Source organism: Haematobia irritans, chromosome 5, assembly GCF_050003625.1.
Source record: "Haematobia irritans isolate KBUSLIRL chromosome 5, ASM5000362v1, whole genome shotgun sequence".
In the NCBI taxonomy this organism is placed as follows: domain Eukaryota; kingdom Metazoa; phylum Arthropoda; class Insecta; order Diptera; family Muscidae; genus Haematobia; species Haematobia irritans.
The window spans coordinates 16,027,256-16,051,452 of NC_134401.1; the positions used below are offsets into that span (position 1 = coordinate 16,027,256).

Genomic DNA, 24,197 nt, shown 5'->3' on the forward strand with positions numbered 1-24,197 from the left:
AAATTTGGCTTGCGATTGCTCTAAAAGTAGCAAATTTCATCCGATCCGGCTGAAATTTGGTACATGATGTTAGTATACGGTCTCTAACGACCATGCAAAAATTGGTTTACATCGGTCCATAATTATATATAGCCCCCATATAAACCCGATTTGGCTTGCGGAGCCTCTAAGAGAAGCAAATTTCATCCGATCCGGCTGAAATTTGGTACATGGTGTTGGTATATGTTCTCTAATGACCACGCAAAAATTGGTCCACATCGACCCATAATTATATATAGCCCCCATATAAGCCGATCCCAAGATTTGACCTCCGGAGCCTCTTAGAGGAGCAAAATTCATCCGATCCGGTTGTAATTTGGTACGTGGTGTTAGTATATGGTCTCTAACAACCATGCAAGAATTGGTCCATATCGGTCCATTATTATATATAGCCCCCATATAAATCGATCCCCAGATTTGTCCTCCGGAGCCTCTTGGAGGAGTAAAGTTCATCCGATCCGGTTGAATTTTGAAACATGGTGTTAGAATGTGGTCTCTAACAAACACGCAAGAATTGATCCATATCGGTCCATAATTATTTATAGCGCCCATATAAATCTTTCCCCAGATTTCATCTCCGGAGCCTCTTGGAGGAGCAAAATTCATCCGATCCGGTTGAAATTTGGAACGTGGTGTTAGTATAAGGCCGCTAATAACCATGCCAAATTCGGTCCATATCGGTCTATAGTTATATATAGCCGATCCCCAATCACACAAAAATTGGTCCATATCGGTTCATAATCATGGTTGCCACTCGAGCCAAAAATAATCTACCAAAATTTTATTTCTATAGAAAATTTTGTCAAAATTTTATTTCTCAAGAAATTTTTTTCCAAATTTTATTTCTATAAAAAATTTTGTCAAAATTTTACTTCTATAGAAAATGTTGTCAAAATTTTATTTCTATAGAAACTTCAAACTTAATTATACAGATATTTAATCGGCCCTTTTGTAGTTTAATATATACCACGTATGGACTATGTGGTATATATAACGTTGTTAGGAAGTTTTATGATACATTGCCATCGGCTTAAGTAGACGTTTCTGCGAAATCCATGGTGGAGGGTACTTAAGCTTCGGCCTGGCCGAACTTACGGCCGTATATACTTGTTGAATAATATCATTTTATCCATCCTTCCAATAACTCACCGGCCAATATCAGTACGACCGCTCTTCTGTCATTCGGTCTTAATATGTGCACAAAAACCAGGGCCCATAAACTATGGAATCGTAATAAAATTTATCGTGCATAGTTGTTCTGCCAAGAACGAGTTTTAATTTAATTTCTATAAGCATGGACTTCGCATAAATATATTGAGCTTATGCAGCTACAAATTCCTTTTTATTTATTTTGGAATTTGAATGGACCCATTGCTAGATTTTTGGAAACATAACATTAGTTCTCTAAATTTCTTCGAATTTTCTGCAAAATTCGGGTATGGTAGGTAAAATTGAATATACAACGTCCAACTCCATAACTGCGAAGTTTCCCGTACAAATGGCCAATTTGCGAAAAATAACCACACATATGCCTCCGTTCGTATAATTTCCCATTTTTTTACGCACTTTGATCTGTCAAAATCAGTGCTAAATTGGCACGCTCATGCCTGTATACTAAAAAAAAAAAAAATTTTACCAGAAATTTAATCAAATTGTGAATTTTCCGTTAAAATGGTCAATTTTGGTAAAGTTTACATACTGAAGCCCATATTCGCAAAATTTAAGATTATTCTACGAAAATTCGCCTTACCAAATTAGTGACTTGAGCTAGCTGTTTTGGAGGTCTTAATTTTTTTTCTAGAACTTTTACAAAATTTCCACTTTTGAAAATTGTCATTTTGGGAAAAAATTGATTAACTCATACCCAGATACGAATAATTTTTAATTATTCTACGCCCTTTCGCCTTTCCAATTAGTGGCATAGGCTTTTGCAGAAATCCAATTTTTTCCGAGAACTTTTACAGAAGTGGAAATTTTTCTTTAAAGCTGGCAATGGCCATAACTACCATAATTTTCAACTATTCTACGCACCTCCAGCTTTAACCATCATTAATTGTGAATTTTTGAAAAAAGGACAATTTACTAAAAATTTACAAGCTCATATGCATATACGCATAATTTTCAATGATTTAAACGGGCCGTTGTAAGCCGAAATTGTTATAGAACCATAAATACCTTAAGATTTACAATTTCAGGAAAATCGTATAAAAAATAGAATCTTTTGCTAAGGAAGTCAAATTGGCCGATCGGTTTATATGGGAACCAGGCATGGAAAATACAATTTTTAAGAAAGTACGAAAAAGGGATTTTCTTGATGGAAAAAGTACTTTTCACTAAATTTCAACAAAAATTCCATTGGAAGATTATTGTCAAGAGCTCATTTAGACGGAATTTTAAATAAAATAATATTTTGTTTAAATATTTTTTTAATTTTATATCCGCTTACAAAGACTACCGTTGCCACACAATTTTCCATAGAAATAAAATTTTGACAAATTTTTCTATAGAAATAAAATTTTGACAAAGTTTTCTATAAATATTAAATTTTGACAAAATTTTCTATAGAAATAAAATTTTGATAAAATTTTCTATAGAAATAAAAATTTGACAAAATTTTCTATCGAAAAAAATTTTTGACAAAATTTTCTATCGAAATAAAATTTTGACAAATTTTTCTATAGAAATAAAATTTTGATAAAATTTTCTAAATATATAAAATTTTGACAAAATATTCTATAGAAATAAAATTTTGACAACATTTTCTATAGAAATAAAATTTTGACAAATTTTTCTATAGAAATAAAATAGACAAAATTTTCTATAGATATAAAATTTTGATAAAATTTTCTATAGAAATAAAATTTTGACAACATTTTCTATAGTAACAAGATGTTGACAAAATTTTCTATTAAAAAAACGGCACAAAATTGTCTACACAAATGGTACTAAATCATTCGCGGGGGTACTACGGTACTGACCAGGATGAAAAAGTATTGAAAAAGGTACTATAGTACTGCATTTTCCATCCCTGATGGGAACTATATCGAAATCTAGACCGATATATTTGTTCTACGAACTTGATCTACTTGCAGAAAAAAAACGAGTCTGTGGCCAGTATCATTATTGCAGACTGTGACGCGATTACGACCGACTGCCGTGATTATCATAGAATTTCTCTCCGACCATGAAAATAAATCATTGCCGGAAATCAATATTTCGATTGACAAACTTATTATACCCCATCTGAAGGTGGTGGTTATAATAACACGGCGAAGATTTCAAATTTTTGGGAACTGATAATGATTATTATAAATTTTGTAGCATACTTTTAGGATAAAAACAAATTTGCTCCTCTTAATAATCTTTAAAATAAACGACAAATGCCTTAAATCAAAACATACATTTTAATTTATCTATATTGTTTAATTTCTATTCCATTAGATCGACCAAAATCTCCATATTTATTGATCGATGGCCGACGCCTAGATGCAGGCAATATATTTGTTCCAGTTAAAGAGAATTCTGAATTGAATTTGGCTTGCATCAGTGAAGGTGGAAATCCAAGACCAACACTAACATGGGAAGTGTTATTGAGTCCTGGTGTAGATCGTCATGCACAAAAGGTTTCAGCCGAGGTATTGGAATTGGAGGAGATTAAAAATGAAAAGGTAAGTGCTGAACATCAAAATAAGCTTTTACAAAAATGGATATATTTGTAAAATATTTTATAAATAGCAAGGAAAACCAGTAAAACCCCTAATAAACATGGATTGTAATAAAAATCCCTAAAATGACAAATTTAAAATTTAAAAAAAAAAAATTAATTTTAACAAATTTTTTATCATATTTTACTAGAGATACCTCTAATTTATTAGTCTTCACAAAGGATACCCGCTAGCTGTTAGTTTGTTCTAACCGGCTAATTTACACATTTCATGTTATTTGCCTAGTCCTTCTCTCTTCGAACCCCTTATTTTTATATCTGTTGCCTATAAATTCTATTACTTTAATATAAGAAGCAAAACCGTAAAATGTGAACAACATTTTGGTGATGTTAAAAATTTCCTATCTTCAAAATTACATCCTTCCCATAATGTTTTGTGGCTACTAGTCTTTGTTGTCCATCGTTGTTTTTTTTTTTACTCGTTTCTTTACAATGTTTTTGTTTTCAGCTCCATTTACATATTATAACGCACGCTTTTGTATGGATATTTATTGAACTATATTTTGATGTAAACATAAACACATCCTTTGTTGATACTTTTTTTTGTTTGTTTTTTGTATTATAAACTATGAATATTCTAAAGGCTTCTTCTTTAACAAAAGCATCAAATTTGTAACATTTTTCTAAACTTCATCCTGATGATGTCCCTACAAAAACTCGGAATATTGATATGAATAGCCCAATTTGAAATAAAAGAAAAAAAGTATGAAGCCATATAAAAAAGCTTTAACACCAAACACTGAATAGGATAATGGTGAATATTATGAAGGTGGGCCGACTTAGCCTTATGTAAAATAAAAGTCTTGTAAAAAAATACCGTCGAGCCAGATTAGAGATGTATCGGTGATCTCCTTCGAAAAAAAAAAACAAGTATATACGGCCATAAATTCGGCCAGGCCGAATCTTATATACCCTCCACCATGGATTGCGCAGAAACTTCTAGGAAAGACTATCATCCACAATCGAATTACTTGGTTGTGGTATCTTAAAACTTCTTAACATCATTTTCTAAATTGTGAGTTAGTCCATACGTGGTATATATTAGACAAAGGTAAGTCTTCAAATAATTACGAATCGATATGGACTTTTGCACGGTACGTAGAGAGCCAGAACTGAAATATGGGGGTCGCTTATATGGGGGTTATATACACCCTCAAAAAAAATCGCTTCTGTAACATATACCCCACACATGTTGCTTCAATCATATATATTTTCAGGATTGGTCCAAACAAAATATTGTTTGTATTGTTCAAACATATTATGTTTCACCTTAGGAATACACTGGTTGAAAAAAAAATTAATGAAAATGTCTTTGTGTATATATATTTTTAAGGTACCAATTGGTTAATTCCATTCTTTTATTTGCAGCACACTCACTAGGTCTCTCTTTCTGAGCACATATATGTTTAAATTAATATATGTTTGCACCCAAGCATATTATAGTTACAAAAATGTTATGTCCCAAACATAATATGCTCTAACATATTAACATATATGTCCCAAACATGTTATGCTAGTTTATGAACATTATATGCTTGCATTTAAAAATATTGTGTTAAAAAATTTGAGTTCCAAACATATAATTATTACACCCAAACATATGGAAAACACTCTTTTTCGTCCATGTACAATTATGAACTTGATATGGGCCAATTTTTGTGTTATTGGGGATCGATTTATCTGAGGGCTATATATAACTATAGACCGATATGGACCTAACGGCCATATACTAGCACAATGTACCACATTTGAACTGACTCGGATGAAATTTGCTCCTGCAAGAGGCTCCAAAACCAAATCTCGGAATCGGTTTATATAGGGGCTATATATGATTATGCACTAATATGGACCACTTTTGGCATGGTTGTTAAACATCATATACTACCACCACGTACCAAATTGCAACCAGATCGGAGGCCAAATCGGGGGATCCGTTTATATGGGGGCTATATATAATTATGGACTGATTTCGACCAATTTTTGCATGGTCATTAGAGACCATATACTAACACCATGTACCAAATTTCAACCGAATCGGATGAATTTTGCTCTTCCAAGGGGCTCCGGAGGTCAAATCTGGTGATCGGGGGGCTATATATAATTATGGACCGATGTGGACCAATTTTTGCACTGTTGTTAGAGACCATATACTAAGACCATGTACCAAATTTCAACCAGATCGGAGTAATTTTGCTTCTCCAAAAGGCACCGGAGATCAAATCTGGCAATCGGTTTATATGGACGCTATATATAATTATGGACTGATATGAACCAATTCCTGCATGGTTGTTGGATACCATATACTAACATCACGTACCAAATTTCAACCGAATCGGTTGAATTTTGCTCTTCCAAGAGGCTCCGGTGTTCAAATCTGGGGAACGTTTTATATGGGGGCTATATATAATTATGGACCGGTTTCAACCAATTTTTGCATGGGTGTTTGAGGCCATATATTAACACCACGTACTAAATTTCAAATGTGTCAGATGAAGTTTGGTCATCCAAGATGCTCCGGAGGTCAAATCTGGTGATCGGTTTGTATGGGGGCTGTATATAATTATGGACCGATGTGGGCCAATTTTTGCACGGCCATTAGAGACCATATACTAACACCATGCGCCAAATTTCAGCGGGATCGGATGAAATTTGCTTCTCCTAGAGGCTCCGCAAGCGAAATCGGGGGAGGTCAAATCTGACGATCGGTTTATATGGACGCTATATATATTTAGAGACTGATATGAACCAATTCCTGCATGGTTGTTGGATACCATATACTAACATCACGCACCAAATTTCAACCGAATCGGATGAAATTTGCTTCTCCTAGAGGCTCCGCAAGCGAAATCGGGGGATCGGTTTCTATGGGGGCTATATATAATTATGGACCTATATGGACCAATTTTTGCATAATTGTTAGAGACCATATATTTATATACCCTCCACCATAGGATGGGGGTATATTAACTTTGTCATTCCGTTTGTAACACATCGAAATATTGCTCTAAGACCCCATAAAGTATATATATTCTGGGTCGTGGTGAAATTCTGAGTCGATCTAAGCATGTCCGTCCGTCCGTGCGTCTGTCCGTCTGTCCGGCTGTCCGTCCGTCTGTGGAAATCACGCTAACTTCCGAACGAAACTAGCTATCGACTTGAAACTTGGCACAAGTAGTTGTTATTGATGTAGGTCGGATAGTATTGAAAATGGGCCATATCGGCCCACGGTTACGTATAGCCCCCATATAAACCGATCCCCAAATTTGGCTTGCGGAGCCTTCCGGAGCAGCAAAATTCATCCGATCCGGTTGAAATTTGGTACGTGGTCTACGTATACGGTCTCTAACAACCATGCAAAAATTGGTCCATATCGGTCCATAATTATATATAGCCCCCATATAAACCGATCCCCAGATTTGACCTCCGGAGCCTCTTGGAGGGGCAAAATTCATCCGATCCGGTTGAAATTTGGTACCTGATGTTAGTATACGGTCTCTAACAACCATGCAAAAATTGGTCCATATCGGTCCATAAATATATATAGCTCCCATATAAACCGATCCCCAGATTTGACCTCCGGAGCCTCTTGGAGGAGCAAACTTCATCCTACCCGATTGAAATTTGGTACGTGGTGTTAGTATATGGTCTCTAACAACCATGCAAAAACTGGTCCATATTGGTCCATAATTATATATAGCTCCCATATAAACCGATCCCCAGATTTGACCTCCGGAGCCTCTTGGAGGGGCAAAATTCATCCGATCCGTTTGAAATTGGGTACCTGATGTTAGTATACGGTCTCTAACAAGCATGCAAAAATTGGTCCATATCGGTCCATAATTATATATAGCTCCCATATAAACCGATCCCCAGATTTGAACTCTGGAGCCTCTTGGATGAGCAAAATTCATCCGATCCAATTGAAATTTAGTGCGTGGTGTTAGTATATGGTCTCTAACAACCATGCAAAAATTGGTCCATATCGGTCCATAATTATATATAGCTCCCATATAAACCGATCCCCAGATTTGACCTCCGGAGCCTCTTGGAGGAGCAAAAGTCATCCGATGCGGTTGAAATTTGGTACATTTCGTTAGTATATGGCCTCTAACAGCCATGTAAAAATTGTCAAATTTTATTACTATAGAAAGTTTTGTCAAAATTTCATTTCTATAGAAAGTTTTGTAAAAAGTTTATTTCTATAGCAATGTTTGTCAACATTTTATTTCCATAGAAAATTTTGTCAAAATTTTATTTCTATAGAAAATTTTGTAAAAAATTTATTTCTGTAGAAAATTTTGTCAACATTTTATTTCTATAGACAATTTTGTCAACATTTTATTTCTATAGAACATTTTGTCAACATTTTATTTCTATAGAAAATTTTGTCAACATTTTATTTCTATAGAAAATTTTGTCAAAATTTTATTGCTATAGAAAATTTTGTCAACATTTTACTTCCATAGAAAATTTTGTCAACATTTTATTTCTATAGAAAATTTTGTCAAGTTTTTATTTCTATAGAAAATTTTGTCAAAATTTTATTTCTATAGAAAATTTTGTCAAACTGAATTATATACGTACTTAATCGGCCTTTTTTTTGTTTAATATATACCCCTTATGGACTAACTTACAATTTAGAAGACAGTGTTAAAAAGTCTTACGATACCTTGCCATCGGCAAGTGTTATCGCAACCCAAGTAATTCGATTGTGGATGACAGCCTTTAGTAGAAGTTCCTACGCAATCCATGGTGGAGGGTACATAAGATTCGGCCTGGCCGAACTTACGGCCGTATATACTTGTTTGTCATAACATACTCGAGAACTTTGCAAATTTCCGAAACTCCCGCTAAATGTTCGAGTATTCTCGATTATCCCGTTTCACCAAATGCAATCGAATGTTTGCTTGCGACCGAGAATGGAAACAAATGCGCAACTTCAAGGATGTGACGTCACAACGACATTCACTCGATTCTGAATTATTGGGTGTGATTCAAACCATGTCTCATTCATACATTTACATTCATTCGAACCGATTCGATCAAGCCAGTGTACTCATTCTATTCATTCGATCAATGAAGATTATTCAGTCTTCTCGAACCGTTTCATAAGTGTAGTTGTGTGCGCTGTGAATGAATGCTCTCATGCAATGTTCTAATATATACTTTATGGGGTATTTCGATGTGTTATGTTACAAACGGAATGACAAAGTTAATATACCCCCATCCTATGGTGGAGGGTATAAAAAACACAAATCATCTTCCCAAATTTTAAAAGTTTCAAAAAATATCTATTAACAAAAAGAAAACAATTGCATTATTACTATGCTTTTTTGACATTAGCAATATACCCAAAACACCTTTCCTAGATATGGGTAAGTTAGCTTACAAGAAAAAACTCTTTTAAGGTATTCAAAAAAAATGCTATTCCATCCATAACATTATTATTGCTAACATACATCGTCATCAGCATATAATGGCCTGATAGAGAAAAATGGACAAAAACCAAGAAGCATTCAAAGTATAGACCAGTTAAATCACCAGTTATAGTTTCATTCTCGTATATAGTCTCCATCATATATTTTTGTGGGGCACAAAGAGAAATTTAGCATTCAGTGCATCATGCATTATAATGGCTTAAAACATAAAACAAATGACCGTAATAATGGCTATTTGGGACATGTAACAATTCCATGGATATACATCAAAATGTACTCACACAAATGCACACATTTAAAACTGAAATCGTTAAAGATCTAAGGAGAGTACAATACCATCACATATTGCCATCTCTCCCTCTCTTCATCTTTAATGGCTTGCCCTAAAGTAATCTCTTAGTCCATAATGTTTTTATGTGTATAACAGATTATGTGAGAGACTATCACCTATACTTTAATGTGTTATAAATGAAGAGTTGTGGACAATAATTTCCCAAAAAAAAAAAAACAAAAAAACAAAAACTGTTAAACTCTTAACATTAATCATTGGATTGTAAAATAGGATAACCAAGATGCAGCGGAAATATGTAATACTTTGTTAGGATGTACTTTAATTACTCATGGAATTAAAAGTATTTTTTTTTTAACAAAGCGAGGAAAGGTTTCTTTAAATAAATTTCAGGTTTCTTTAAATAAATTTCAAGAAAGGTTATAAATACAACATGACTTAAGTCGGGTCGATTTTTTATTCTAGCGACAAGATAAAAATCGAAAAATATCCTATCTATAATCATCGCTAAATAGTCCCTAAAATCATATCAGATAGCGATTATTAAATCAGATTATCTAATCGATTTTTATATGCTGGCGAAGTAATATCAGGAGACTGGATTTTATGATTGCTGTAAAAAAAACAGTAGAGAGAGATAGAAAGAAAGAAAACAAAGCGTTTTTTTTTAATTTTTATACATAAAGAGGCCCTTACTTCGGGATTTTCCTTCCTTTATAACCTCATACACGAAAAAGGCTCTTCTTTATAGCTTGAAAACGATATAAATGGAAAAGTCAAGGCAAGTGGAAGTTAATTATAAAGATTATTGAAGTATATTGCTTATTTTTTTAATTCTTTTAATTCATAGAGCAGCCTCACGTAGAACCTAGTTTCTCCCTATACGACCCGATAAAAGACTCTTCTTTATTGCCTTAAATTTGGGAAATTTATTTTCCATAGAATTCAAAACTCCAAATTAAAATAATTATAGCCCTTAGGTTATTTTATTTAATTTACGGTAGTCGAAATGGATCATATTCATATCCTCATTCCAGAGTACGCTAAGTCGACGTACCATTTTTTGATGGATTTCGTTGTTTTTTATTCGGATTGATGTGAATAGCATCCTGTCAAAAGTTCGAATTTATTGGACACTTCTATCAAAATTTATGGTTAATTTTGTACGTAGTCTGGGACTAAAGTTTTAAAAATTTCCAATCCAAAAGGGCAAAAAGCTTTGTTGGGTCCAAAGTTGTCTAAGTCATTTTTAGCCATGTTCTATTAACATTATTTTGAATTGGTACATACCAAAAAAAAATTTACAATAAACATGATGACCGAAAAAAGTGAATTTATATTTTATACGGTTTTTGGTATGGATCATATATGGTGAATTCAAAGAAAATGGTTGCCACCACCGTTCTGGGAGAAAGAAATGGGCCAAAGCTTACAGCCATGCAAAATTCTGGAAAATGTATCAATGTGAGAGATACAATTTTGGCGATCGAAATGGAAAAGTTCGAATTTGTGGAAATTGGTATTCTTTTTTTTCTTTTATAGAATCCGTGATTTATGTATCAGCCTCATGTCGGGTGCCGTTTCTCTCTTTATGACCACATACCCAACAAAAACTATTTTCTGTTGCCTGAAACTTGGGAAAATTCTTTTTCATTGAATTCGAAGCTCCGAATTAGAGGTAGTGCAACCCTATAGCTTGCGGCCATTCTCATTCCAGGAAAATTCTTCGATATAAGAGATAAACGATGATCAACATCAAATGGAACTGAAGCGTCTAATGCTAAAATTTTGAGCTTTTTTTTTCCTTTTGAAGCCATATTGCTAACAAGCGAAAATGATAACGCCCGAAAATATGCAAAGAAAAATTTCCGGCAAAATAGGCAAAGAAAATTTTCTGTTTTAGGTAAACTGGTAATTTCTAAGATTGATTTTAGATGATAACAGGGACTATTAAGATTTAATAACAGGGACTATTAAGATTTAATATGAAAAACTGTCACTTCATAATCGCCATAAAATTCACTTAATTCGTATTTTTATACCCTCCACCATAGGATGGGGGGTATATTAACTTTGTCATTCCGTTTGTAACACATCGAAATATTGCTCTAAGACCCCATAAAGTATATATATTCTGGGTCCTGGTGAAATTCTGAATCGATCTGAGCATGTCCGTCCGTCCGTTCGTCCATCTGTTGAAATCAAGCTAACTTCCGAACGAAGCAAGCTATCGACTTGAAACTTGGCACAAGTAGTTGTTATTGATGTAGGTCGGATGGTATTGCAAATGGGCCATATCGGTCCACTTTTACGTATAGCCCCCATATAAACGTACCCCCAAATTTGGCTTGCGAGTCCTCTAAGAGAAGCAAATTTCATGTGATCCGGTTGAAATTTGATACGTGGTGTTAGTATATGGTCTGTAACAACCATGCGAAAATAGGTCCACATCGGTCCATAATTATATATAGCCCCCATATAAACCGATCCCCCGATTTGGATTGCAAGGCCGCTACGAGAAGCAAATTTCATCCGATCCGGCTGAAGTTTGGAACATGGTGTTAGTATATGGTCTCTACCAACGATGCAAAAATTGGTCCACATCGGTCCATAATTATATATAGCCCCAATATAAACCGATCACCAGATTTGACCTCCGGAGCCTCTTGGAAGACCAAAATTCATATGATTCAGGTGAAATTTGGTACGTGGTGTTAATATATGGCCTCAAACTCCCATGCAGAAATTGGTCGATATCGGTCCATAATTATATATAGGACCCATATAAACCGATGCCCAGATTTGACCTCCAGAGCCCCTTGGAAGAGCAAAATTCTTCCCATTCGGTTGAAATTTGGTACATGGTGTTAGTATATGGTCTCTAATGGCCATGCAAAAATTGGTCGAAATCGGTCGATAATTATATATAGCCCCCATATAAATCGATCAAAATTCATCGAGCAAAATTCATCTGATCTGGTTGAAATTTGGTACGTGATGTTAGTATATGGTTTCCAATAACCATGCAGGAATTGGTTCATATCATTCCATAATTATATATAGCCTCCACATAAACCGATCCCCCGATTTTACCTCCGGTACCTATTGGAGAAGCAAAATTCATCCGATCTGCTTGAAATTTGGTACGTGGTTGAAGTATATGATATTTAACAACCACGCCAGAAGTGGTCCATATCAGTCCATAATCATACATAGCCTCAAATAAACCGATCCCGAGATTTGGTTTTGGAGCCTCTTGGAGGAGCAAATTTCATCCGAGTGAGTTGAAATTTGGTACATTGTGCTAGTATATGGTCGTTAACAACCATGCCAAACTAAGTCCATATCGGTCTATAGTTATATATGGCCCTCAGATAAATCGATCCCCAATCACACAAAAATTGGCCCATATCCAGTTCATAATTGTATATAGCCCCCATATAAGCAATCCCCATATTTCAATTCTGGCTCTCTACGTACCGTGCAAAAAGTCCATATCGATTCGTAATTAGTTGTAGACTTAACTATACCTAATTTTTTTGTCTAATATATACCACGTATGGACTAACTCACAATTTAGGAAACGATGTTAAGAAGTTTTAAGATACCAAAACCCAAGTAATTCGATTGTGGATGATAGTCTTTCGTAGAAGTTTCTACGCAATCCATGGTGGAGGGTACATAAGATTAGGCCTGGCCGAACTTACGGCCGTATATACTTGTTTCTTTAAAAAAAAATTATGACACTTTTTGTGCTTCGATTTTTAAATGAGAGTGTCACTTTTTATTGAAAGTTACCCTTTGCCACGTTTTAGAAATTCTCAACGGTAACGCTGATGTTGTAGAGAAGGTACAAAATTTCGATAGTTCGTCTTCTTTGAAGCACATTTGGAAAATGCACTCAAAAGGTGATTTTAGGACAAATTTTTAAATAGTATTTTTCCCAAAAAAAACTCCTCCTTTTGTGTATCCATTTTTAACAACAAGCAGTAGACCTTTTTGCAACCAAATAAATTCACCAAAATTATTTAAGAATTTCCAAGGAATTTAAAGCTTTCCAACATCCTTGTTTCATTTTCGTTTTCTTTGTTTTTGGGGCAATTTTCATTTACACAATTTCGCTTGCACCCAGTTTTGAGTAAAGCAAGCATTAAACAAAAGGACTTATAGCACACTCATACGCACTTGGTGTTGGCATACCTCCTATATGTATATCCTGTCAAAATAGCCAGTCACACTCTGCATGAAAAAAAAAACAGAAAATACTGCGAATATTTCATACCATACTTTGGCAATGCCAAAAACTCTTCCATTGTAAAAGTATTACACATATTTGATGTTAAGCGTTGGAATGCAAATAGTTAAGATTGCTGGCGTGCAAAGCCTTTTATGCTGGTCACACTACAGGGAATAGTGTGAGGATATGAGGAAACCCCAAACAATTTACACCAAAAATATTCCTCTGGAGTATGGCAAATGAATTTTTGCTAGTGGGAGATTTTAACAAGTATATACAGCAGTAAGTTCGGCCGGGCCGAATCTTAAATACCCACCACCATGAACCAAATATTAGGGTTTCCTTTGAAATTTCAGGAGGGCTTGAGGACTTGAGGACACAACCCGAAGATAAATTTAAAGATTTCACCTATGAGGACTATATCAGATTCTGGATTTATAAGAACCATTTTTGTTTGAGGTTTAGAGGAATCATTAACATCTCTTGTAAGTGTGCAAGAAAATTATAAAATAACGTCTTGATTTGAAATCTTTAATCTGTAGAAGTAAAATCTGGAAATTTTACATTGAGTTTCAAGCAATTTTCATGATCAGTGCGCCTTCTACACCCTCAAGAAGTGAAGTCGGTCTATATGGAGGCATTACCAAGTGGACCGATAAAAACTTAATCCGATACACGTTTTTGTGAGCCTAAAATACCAGAATATTTACAATTTCAGGCATATCAGATAAAAACTACGGTTTCTAGAAACCCAAGGAGTTAAATCGGGAGATCGTTCTTATGGGGGCTATACTAAAATATGGACCGATACTCACCATTTTCGGCACACCTCTTTGTGACCCGAAAATACCTCTAGATTTCCAATTTCAGGCAAATAGGATAAAAACTTCGGATTCTAGAAGCCCAAGAAGTAAAATTGGGGAATCTGTCTATATGGGGGCTATACCAAAATATGGATCGATACTCACCATTTTCGGCACACCCCTTTATGGTCCTCTAGATTTCCAATTTCAGACAAATTGGATAAAAACTACGGTTTCTATAAGCCCAAGACCCCAAATCGGGAGATCGGTCTATATGGGGGCTATACCATAATATGGACCGATACTCACAATTTTTGGCACACGTATTTGTGGTCCTACAATACCTCTAGATTTCCAATTTCAGGTAAATTGAATAAAAACTGCGGTTTCTATAAGCCCAAGAAGTAAAATCGGGAGATCGGTCTATATGGGGGCTATACCAAAATATGGACCGATACTCACAATTTTTGGCACACGTATTTGTGGTCCTACAATACCTCTAGATTTCCAATTTCGGATAAATTGAATAAAAACTGCGGTTTCTATAAGCCCAAGAAGTAAAATCGGGAGATCGGTCTATATGGGGGCTATACCAAAATATGGACCGATACTCACAATTTTTGGCACACGTATTTGTGGTCCTACAATACCTCTAGATTTCCAATTTCAGGTAAATTGAATAAAAACTGCGGTTTCTATAAGCCCAAGAAGTAAAATCGGGAGATCGGTCTATATGGGAGCTATACCAAAATATGGACCGATACTCACAATTTTTGGCACACGTATTTCTGGTCCTACAATACCTCTAGATTTCAAATTTCAGGTAAATTGAATAAAAACTGCGGTTTCTATAAGCCCAAGAAGTAAAATCGGGAGATCGGTCTATATGGGGGCTATACTAAAACGTGGACCGATACTCACCATTTTTGGCACATCTCTTTATGGTCATAAAATACCTCCAGATTTCAAATTTCAGGCAAATTGGATAAAAACTACGATTTCTATAAGCCCAAGACCCCAAATCGGGAGGTCGGTTTATATGGGGACTATATCAAAACCTGGACCGATATAGCCCATCTTCGAACTTGACCTGCCTGCAGACAAAAGACGAGCTTGTGCAAAATTTCAGCACGATTGCTTCATTATTGAAGTCTGTAGCGTGATTACAACAGACAGACAGACAGACAGACAGACAGACAGACAGACGGACAGACGGACATCGTTATATCGTCTTAGAATTTCTCCCTGATCAAGAATATATATACTTTATATAGTCGGAAATCGATATTTCGATGCGTTACAAACGGAATGACAAACTTATTATACCCCCGTCACCATTCTATGGTGGTGGGTATAAAAAGGGTAACTAATAGAAGGGTTTTTGGAAATAAAAGAATTGTTTTGAGAAATTATTTTATTGCATACATGCCGGATTTAAGAATTGCATAAAATCGAAGAAAAAATAGGGCCTTTATTTCGGAGGAAATGTATTCATTTCTTTTGAAATTTCTCTGTTTTGGAGTTTGCCTAAAAGTATGCCTTAGTAATTATACAAAAATACAGTTTATTTCCATAGTTTTTTTTTATCGTGTTGCCCTATTTAAAGCAGTATTTACTTTATTATTTTTGCATACATTGATAGACCCTCAATGTATATAAAAAACGGGGGAAGAAATATTGCCCATGTTTAGGAGGTATTGGTATTTCCAACAACAGATTTAAGTAGTTTGCCTAAGTAATTTTACAAAAAGAAAACTGTTTATTTTAATCATTTTATATTGTGCTTATTTTTTATTACTTTCATTATATAATGAATTATTTCTTTCGGAAAAAAATAGTGCCTGTAAATGTATTCGTTTATTTTGGCATTTCCCTCGATATATTTAACATTAAAGCATTATTTTATGAATTATTTTTGCATGCATTCGGATTCTAAGAGAGGTATAAAATTTAGAAAAATTAATTGTCTATATTTAGGAGGAAATGTATACTATTTTTGTCATTTCCTTAAACAGATAATATTAACAAAAAGTATTTTTTAAGCTGTGAGTAACGATTTTTTTTTTGGAGTTTGCCAAAAAGTATGCCTTAGTTATTGTATCGTGTTGCCCTTTTAAAATCATATTTTTATTATTGAAAAATAACAGAATTTTTTAAAACCATTTTTAACAAATTATTTTATTGCATACTCAGGTTTTAAGAAATTCATTTAACCGAGGGAAAATATTTAGGAGGAAATGTAGTCAAATTTTCTATTTAAAGCCAATTTTTATACCCTCCACCATAGGATGGGGGGTATATTAACTTTGTCATTCCATTTGTAACACATCAAAGTATTGCTCTAAAACCCCATAAATTCTGAGTTGATCTAAGCATGTCCGTCCGTCCGTCCGTCTGTTGAAATCACGCAAACTTCCGAACGAAACAAGCTATCGACTTGAAACTTGGCACAAGTAGTTTTTATTGATGTAGGTCGGATGGTATTGCAAATGGGCCATATCGCTAGACTTTTACGTATAGCCCCCATATAAATGGACCCTCAGATTTGCCTTGCAGAGCCTCTATCAGAAGCAAATTTCATCCGATCCGGTTGAAATTTGGTACCTGGTCTCCCACAACCATACAAAAATTGGTCCAAATCGGTCCATAATTATATATAGCCCCCATATAAACCGATCCCAAGATTTGGCTTGCGGAGCCTCTAAGAGAAGCAAATTGTATCCGATCCGGCTGAAATTTGGTACATGATGTTAGTATAAGGTCTTTAACAAACATGCAAAATTTATATATATAGCCCCCATATAAACCGATCGCCAGATTTGGCTTGCGCAGCTTCTTGGAGAAGCAAAATTCATCCGATTCGGTTGAAATTTGGAACGAGAATATGGCCGCTAATAACCATGCCAAGATTGGTCCATATCGGTCTATAGTTATATATAGCTGATCCCCATCATACAAAAACTGGTCCATATCAGTTTATAATCGTGGTTGCCACTCGATCCAAAAATAATCTACCAAAATTTTATTTCTATAGAAAATTTTGCCAAAAATTTTATTTCTATAGAAAATTTTGTCAAAATTCTATTTCTATAGAAAATTTTGTCAAAATTTTATTTCTATAGAAAATTTTTGTCAAAATTTTATTTCTATAGAAAATTTTTGTCAAAATTTTATTTCTATAGAAAATTTTGTCAAAATTTTATTTCTATAGAAAATTTTTGTCAAAATTTTATTTCTATAGAAAATTTTTGTCAAAATTTTATTTCTATAGAAAATTTTGTCAAAATTTTATTTCTATAGAAAATTTTGTCAAAATTTTATTTTTATAGAAAATTTTGTCAAAATTTTATTTCTATGAAAAATGTTGTCAAAATTTTATTTCTATAGAAAACATTGTAAAAATTTTATTTCTATAGAAACTTTTGTTAAAATTTCATTTCTATTCAAAATTTTTTATTTCTATAGAAAATTTTGTCAAAATTTTATTTCTATAGAAAATTTTATCAAAATTTTATGTCTATAGAAAATTTAGTCAAACTGAATTATATACGTATTTAATCGATCTTTATTTATTTAATATATACCACGTATGGACTTACATACAATTTAGAAGACGGTGTTAGGAGGTTTAAGATACCTTGCCATCGGCAAGCGTTACCGCAATTTAAGTAATTCGAGTTTCTTCGCAATCCATGGTGGAGGGTATATTAGCTTCGGCCTGGCCGAACTTACGGCCGTATGTATTTGTTATTATTGGAAATAACAGAATTTGTAAAAAGATATTTAACGCATTATTTTATTGCATACAATCAGGTTCTAAGAAATTTATAAAATCGATGAAAAATATTGCCTATACTTAGGAGGAAATGTATTCGATTTTGTTTTGTATTTCCATAGACAGAATTTACTAACGTTTATGCTAGAATTAACATTAAATAATCATTGTTTTCTTTAAGATGAGAATAACGATTTTTTTGAGTTTGACTGAAAGTATGTCTTAGTAATTGTAAAAAAACAGTTTATTTTCGTCATTTCTTATCGTGTTGCCCTAATTAAATCATATTTTTATTATAGCAAATAAGAGAATTTTTTAAAAAATTATTTAACGATTTTTTTTGGATACATGCAGATTGTAAGAAATTTATAAAATATATTGTCTAGACTTTGGAGGAAATGTATGCTTTTTTTTTTTTGGTATTTCCTTAGACAGAATTTACAAAAGTTCATGCTAATAGTAACACTAAAAATCATTGTTTTCCCTAAGTATCGATGTTTTTGAGTTTGACAGTATACTTTAGTAATTGTACTTTATTTCTCTTATCGTGTTGCCTTTTTAAAGGCTATTTTTATTATTGGAAATAATAGAATTTTTTTAAGAATTTATTTAATGAATTATTTTATTGCATACATTCAGGTTCTACGAAATTCATAAAATCGAGGAAAATATTGCCTATACTTAGGAGGAAATGTATTCAATTCTTAGACAGAATTTACTTAAGTTCATGTTATTTTCGTATGCTGTGAGTAGGATTTTTTTTAGTTTGCCTTAAAGTAGGCCTTAGTAATTGTACAAAAAACAGTTTATATTCGTAATTTCCTATCGTGTTGTCTGATTTAAAATTTCATTATTGAAAATACTCGTAATAGATATTTTTAAAAAAATATTTAACGAATTATTTTATTGCATACATTTAGATGCTAAGAAATTTGAAAAAAATCGAGGGAATATATTGCCTATACTAAGGAGGAAATGTCTTACATTATTTTTAATAAAGTTCATGCCAATATTAACATTAAATTAAAGCTTTGAGTAATGATATTTTTTGGGGGTTTGCCTGAAAGTATGTCTTAGTTTTTTATACAAAAAGTACAGTTTATTTCCTACCATGTTGCCCAATTTAAAGTATATTTATATTATTTTCTTTTTCAGGATAAAAATGCCTATAAAATCAATAGTGGTGCAAAAAGTGAAGCTCGTCTACCCGCTGTTTTTCGAGCTCATCACAATGCTCGCATTTTATGCGTCATGGAACATCCTACACTTAAAATCCGACAAAATGCCTCACTCCTATTGGATGTTCAATGTAAGTATATATATAATTTCCCTCCTTAACAATATATACATGTATTTCCTTAACACAAACGCTTGCTTACTTTAGCTGTGGTAGCAGCAACAGAATGAATAATTTTTACTGCAGTTACATGGATCATACAATAAATTCATAGCCAATATTCTTTAAAATGTTGCTTTTGACTATAATTTACATTGAGTGCTGATGATGATGATTACGATGATTATGGTGTTATTGCCAAATTTTTAATAAGCATATAGTTCTTTATACGAGTATGAGTACAATTTATGGGATCTGAAATTAATTGAAGTGAAAATATTTCCATGTGCATAAATATTTTGATTATTAATGAATTGCCTAGGATATGTAAAAGAAGCACATATAACCCGATATAAGATGGAGGAGCCAATAAAAGAAGAAATTGTATAATTATATTCATTAACATTATATAAAATAATTACATTCTTCTAACTACAGATGTATAATCAAACAATTTTTGGGAGGGAATAATTGAAGTTCCATATATAAGACTCATTTTGTGCAATATAAAACAATTTTCTGAACAAAATAAAATTTTAAAGAATATTCGGCCGTAAGTTTCGTCAAGAAAAATTTTATGTACCCTCCACCACGGATTGCGCAGAAATTTTTTCTAAAGACTGTCATCGAATTAACATATTTGGGTTGTGGTAACAGTAGCCTATGGCACTGAGTTCCTGGAAAAAAAGCCGAATACTAGCTTAGGTGTATATCAGTCGACTAAAGACAGAGCAACCTGAATCCTCTTTTATACCTTTTATACCTAATCTAACCCTAACCTAGTCTAGAAGTCTATGTTAGATAAAACAGTAGATTAAATTCCTATATACAAAAATTTCAACAGAATCGAAAGAAATTTGCCCTTCAAAGATGCTCCAGAAATCAAGTCAGCGGATCGACCTATATGAGGGCTATACCTAAAAGTAGCCCAATGTATTTAATTTGCAATACTGGCCAACCTACAGCATTGCCACAGCTGGCCAATGCTTGACATGCCCTCATTTGTACACAAAGGGTAATAAGTTCAATTCGAGTTTCAAACACCAAAAAGTATTTCAGCTTCTCAGTAATATTAAGTTTAGTGGCAGCCAGTTATTTCAGGCTCACTTAGACTATTCAGGCCATTGTCAAACCACAGTGGTGAAATTTTCTTATCATTTCAGTAATGTTGGCGACATTTTTGAATGTTTCAAATTTTTTCTAAGTGGTATCACCGTAGTGTGAATCACCGTTCGGACTCGGTTTTAAAAAGGAGGTCCCATGTCATTGAACTAAACATCAGTACCTGAGTCTAAAATATCGGGTTGCCTCCATACCTCACTTAGCCTTGATATACCAAAAATTGTAAATCAACACAAATATCTGAATAACATGTTCGTGTTGCTTAGTACTATTTCAGAGCATTAGGATCATTCCTTGTGATGGAATTCCCAGTATATGGCCACAATCATCAGTGAAAATAACGGGACTCGCTGCATAGCTTGATGACAATTGTCGGACTAATCCTAGAGTCCTCCATGGTGCAGTGGAAGCTCCACTGTTTGACATCTGTCAAATTATTATTCCATATTTTTTTTTTAACACTTTTTGCTCCACATTAAATCCCCATCTTCAGAGAATTGGGAAAATTAGCTTTGTTGATATTGGCTCAGCTAAAATGTGCAAATTTTTTTTAATTTTGGAAATTATGTTTTTTATAAGAAGTTCCAATGGAAATAAGATTGAAGTAGATGAATATTAAAGAAGAAATTAATCTTATTAATTTTTAATTGAAACTGCTTAAACAAGGTAATATATTTCAATCGCCAACACAAAATAAAAAAAATAATTGAGTCAATTATAAATTTAATTACTTTTAGTAATTTTCGTAATTGAATTTGATGACCAAACAAAAATAATGGGATCATATTTTTACTATTTTTTCAATTGATATCAAATCACGGTTGTCACTCCAGACAAAAATAATCTGCTAAAATCTGGAGAAAAATTTACCAAAAAACTACTAAAAAGTCTTATTTTGCAAAATTTATATAGGAAATTTTGTAACAATTGTATTTCTATAGAAAATGTTGTCAAAATTTTATTAGTAAAGAAATTTTTTTCAAAATTGTATTTCTATAGACATTTTTTCGCAACAGAAAATTTTGTTAAAATTTTATTTGTATAGAAAATTTTGTCAAAATTTTATTTCTATAAGAAATTTTGTCAAATTTGCCTTTCTATAAGAAATTTTGTCAAATTTGCCTTTCTATAAAAAAATTTTGTCAAAATTTTAATTCTATAAAAAACTTTGTCAAATCTGTATTTTTATAGAAATTTTTGTCAAAATTTTATTTCTATAAAAAATTTTGTCAAAATTTTATTTCTATAAAAAATTTTGTTAAAATTTTATTTCTATCTAAAATTTTGCCAAAATTTTATTTGTACAGAAAATTTTGTCAAAAGTTTATGTCTACAGAAAATTTTCTCAACATTTTATTTCCGTAACAAATTTTGTCTAATTTGCATTTCTGTAGAAAATTTTGTCAAAATTGTATTTCTAAAAACAAACTTTGTCAAAATTGTATATCTATAGAAAATTATGTTATCATTGAAAATTTTGTCAAAATTTTATTTCTACAGAAAATTTTGTCAAAATTTTATTTGTTAAGAAAATATTGTCAAAATTTTATTTCTATAGGAAATTTTGTGAAAACTTTTTTTCGTTAGAAAATGTCCTACAAATTTTATTTATATAAAAATTTTTGTCAATTTTGCCTTTCAATAGAAAATTTTCTAAAAATTTTATTTCTATTAAAAACTTTGTCAAATGTTATTTCTATAAAAATTTTTGTCAAAATGTTATATATATACAAAAATTTTGTTAAAATTTTATATCTACAGAAAATTCTGTCAAAATTTTATTTGTATACAAAATTTTATTTCTATAAAAAATTTTCTCAAAATTTTATTTCTACCTAAAATTTTGTCAACATTTTGTTTCTATAGAAAATTTTGTCAAAAGTTTATGTCTACAGAAAATTTTGTCAGCATTTTCTTTCCGTACAAAATTTTGTCAAATTTGCATTTCTGTAGAAAATTTTGTCAAAATTGTATTTCTATAAAAAAATTTTTCCAAATATTATTTCTATAGAAAATTTTGTTATTATTGAAAATTTTGTCAAAATTGTATTTCTATAGAAAATTTTGTCAAAATTTTATTTGTAAAGAAAATTTTGTCAAAATTTTATTTGTAAAGAAAATTTTGTCAAAATTTTATTTGTAAAGAAAATTTTATCAAAATTTTATTTCTATAGGAAATTTTGTGAAAACTTTATTTCTTTAGAAAATTTCCAACAAATTTTATTTCTATAAAAAAATTTGGTCAAATTTGCCTCTCAATAGAAAATTTTCTAAAAATTTTATTTCTATTAAAAACTTTGTCAAATTTTATTTCTATAGAAAATTTTGTCAAAATGTTATTTCTATACAAAATTTTGTTAAAATTTTGTTTCTATAAAAAATTTTGTTAAAATTTTATGTCTATCAAAAATTTTTGCCAAAATTTTATTTCTACAGAAAATTTTGTCAAAAGTTTATGTCTACAGAAAATTTTGTCAACATTTTATTTCCGTGAAAAATTTTGTCAAATTTGCATTTCTGTAGAAAATTTTGTCAAAATTGTATTTCTATAAAAAAATTTTTCCAAATTTTATTTCTATAGAAAATTTTGTTATTATTGAAAATTTTGTCAAAATTGTATTTCTATAGAAAATTTTGTTTCTACCGAAAATTTTGTCAAAATTTTAATTGTAAAGAAAATTTTGTCAAAATTTTAATTCTATAGGAAATATTGTGAAAACTTTATTTCTTTAGAAAATTTCCTACAAATTTCATTTCTATAAAAAATTTTGTCAAAGTTGCCTTCAATAGAAAATTTTCTAAAAATTGTATTTCTATAAAAAACTTTGCGATATTTTATTTCTATAGAAATTTTTGTCAAAATTTTATATCTATACAAAATTTTGTTAAATTTTTTTTCTACAAAAAATTTTGTTAAAATTTTATTTCTATCAAAAATTTTGCCAAAATTTTATTTCTACAGAAAATTTTATTTCTACAGAAAATTTTGCCAAAATTTTATTTCTACAGAAAATTTTGTCAAAATTTTATTTCTATACTAAAGTTTGTCAAAATTTTATTTCTACCTAAAATTTTGTCAACATTTTATTTCTATAGAAAACTTCGTCAAAATTTTATTTCTATAGAAAATTTTGTCAAAATTTTATTTGTAAAGAAAATTTTGTAAAAATTTTATTTCTATAAATAAATGTCTTATAAAAAATTTTCTATAGAAAAAAATTCTCAAAATTTTTATTTATATTGAATATTTGAGAAATACCTCTTTATTGGAGGGAGTATTTTCCAAAATCTACCGAAACATCAAGAATTATACCAATCTACCAAACAGTAAAAAATCTGCCATGTTTGGTAGAATTCTACCAACTGTGGCAAGCGTGTATCAAATGCGATAAATTGATTAATCATAAGCGTCTAAAATATTCTACATATTTACA

At 31.9% G+C, this 24,197-nt stretch overlaps 1 protein-coding gene across 1 annotated transcript in view; it reads left to right on the forward strand.

The window, feature by feature from the left end:
- Window positions 1-24,197, forward strand: part of tei (irregular chiasm C-roughest protein teiresias) — a 470,430-nt gene that overhangs the window by 298,846 nt on the left and 147,387 nt on the right. The window contains exons 6-7 of the mRNA XM_075311309.1: window positions 3,481-3,707; window positions 19,461-19,614. Of these exons, the coding sequence (XP_075167424.1) occupies window positions 3,481-3,707; window positions 19,461-19,614 (381 nt within the window). The remainder of the gene's footprint in view (window positions 1-3,480; window positions 3,708-19,460; window positions 19,615-24,197) is intronic.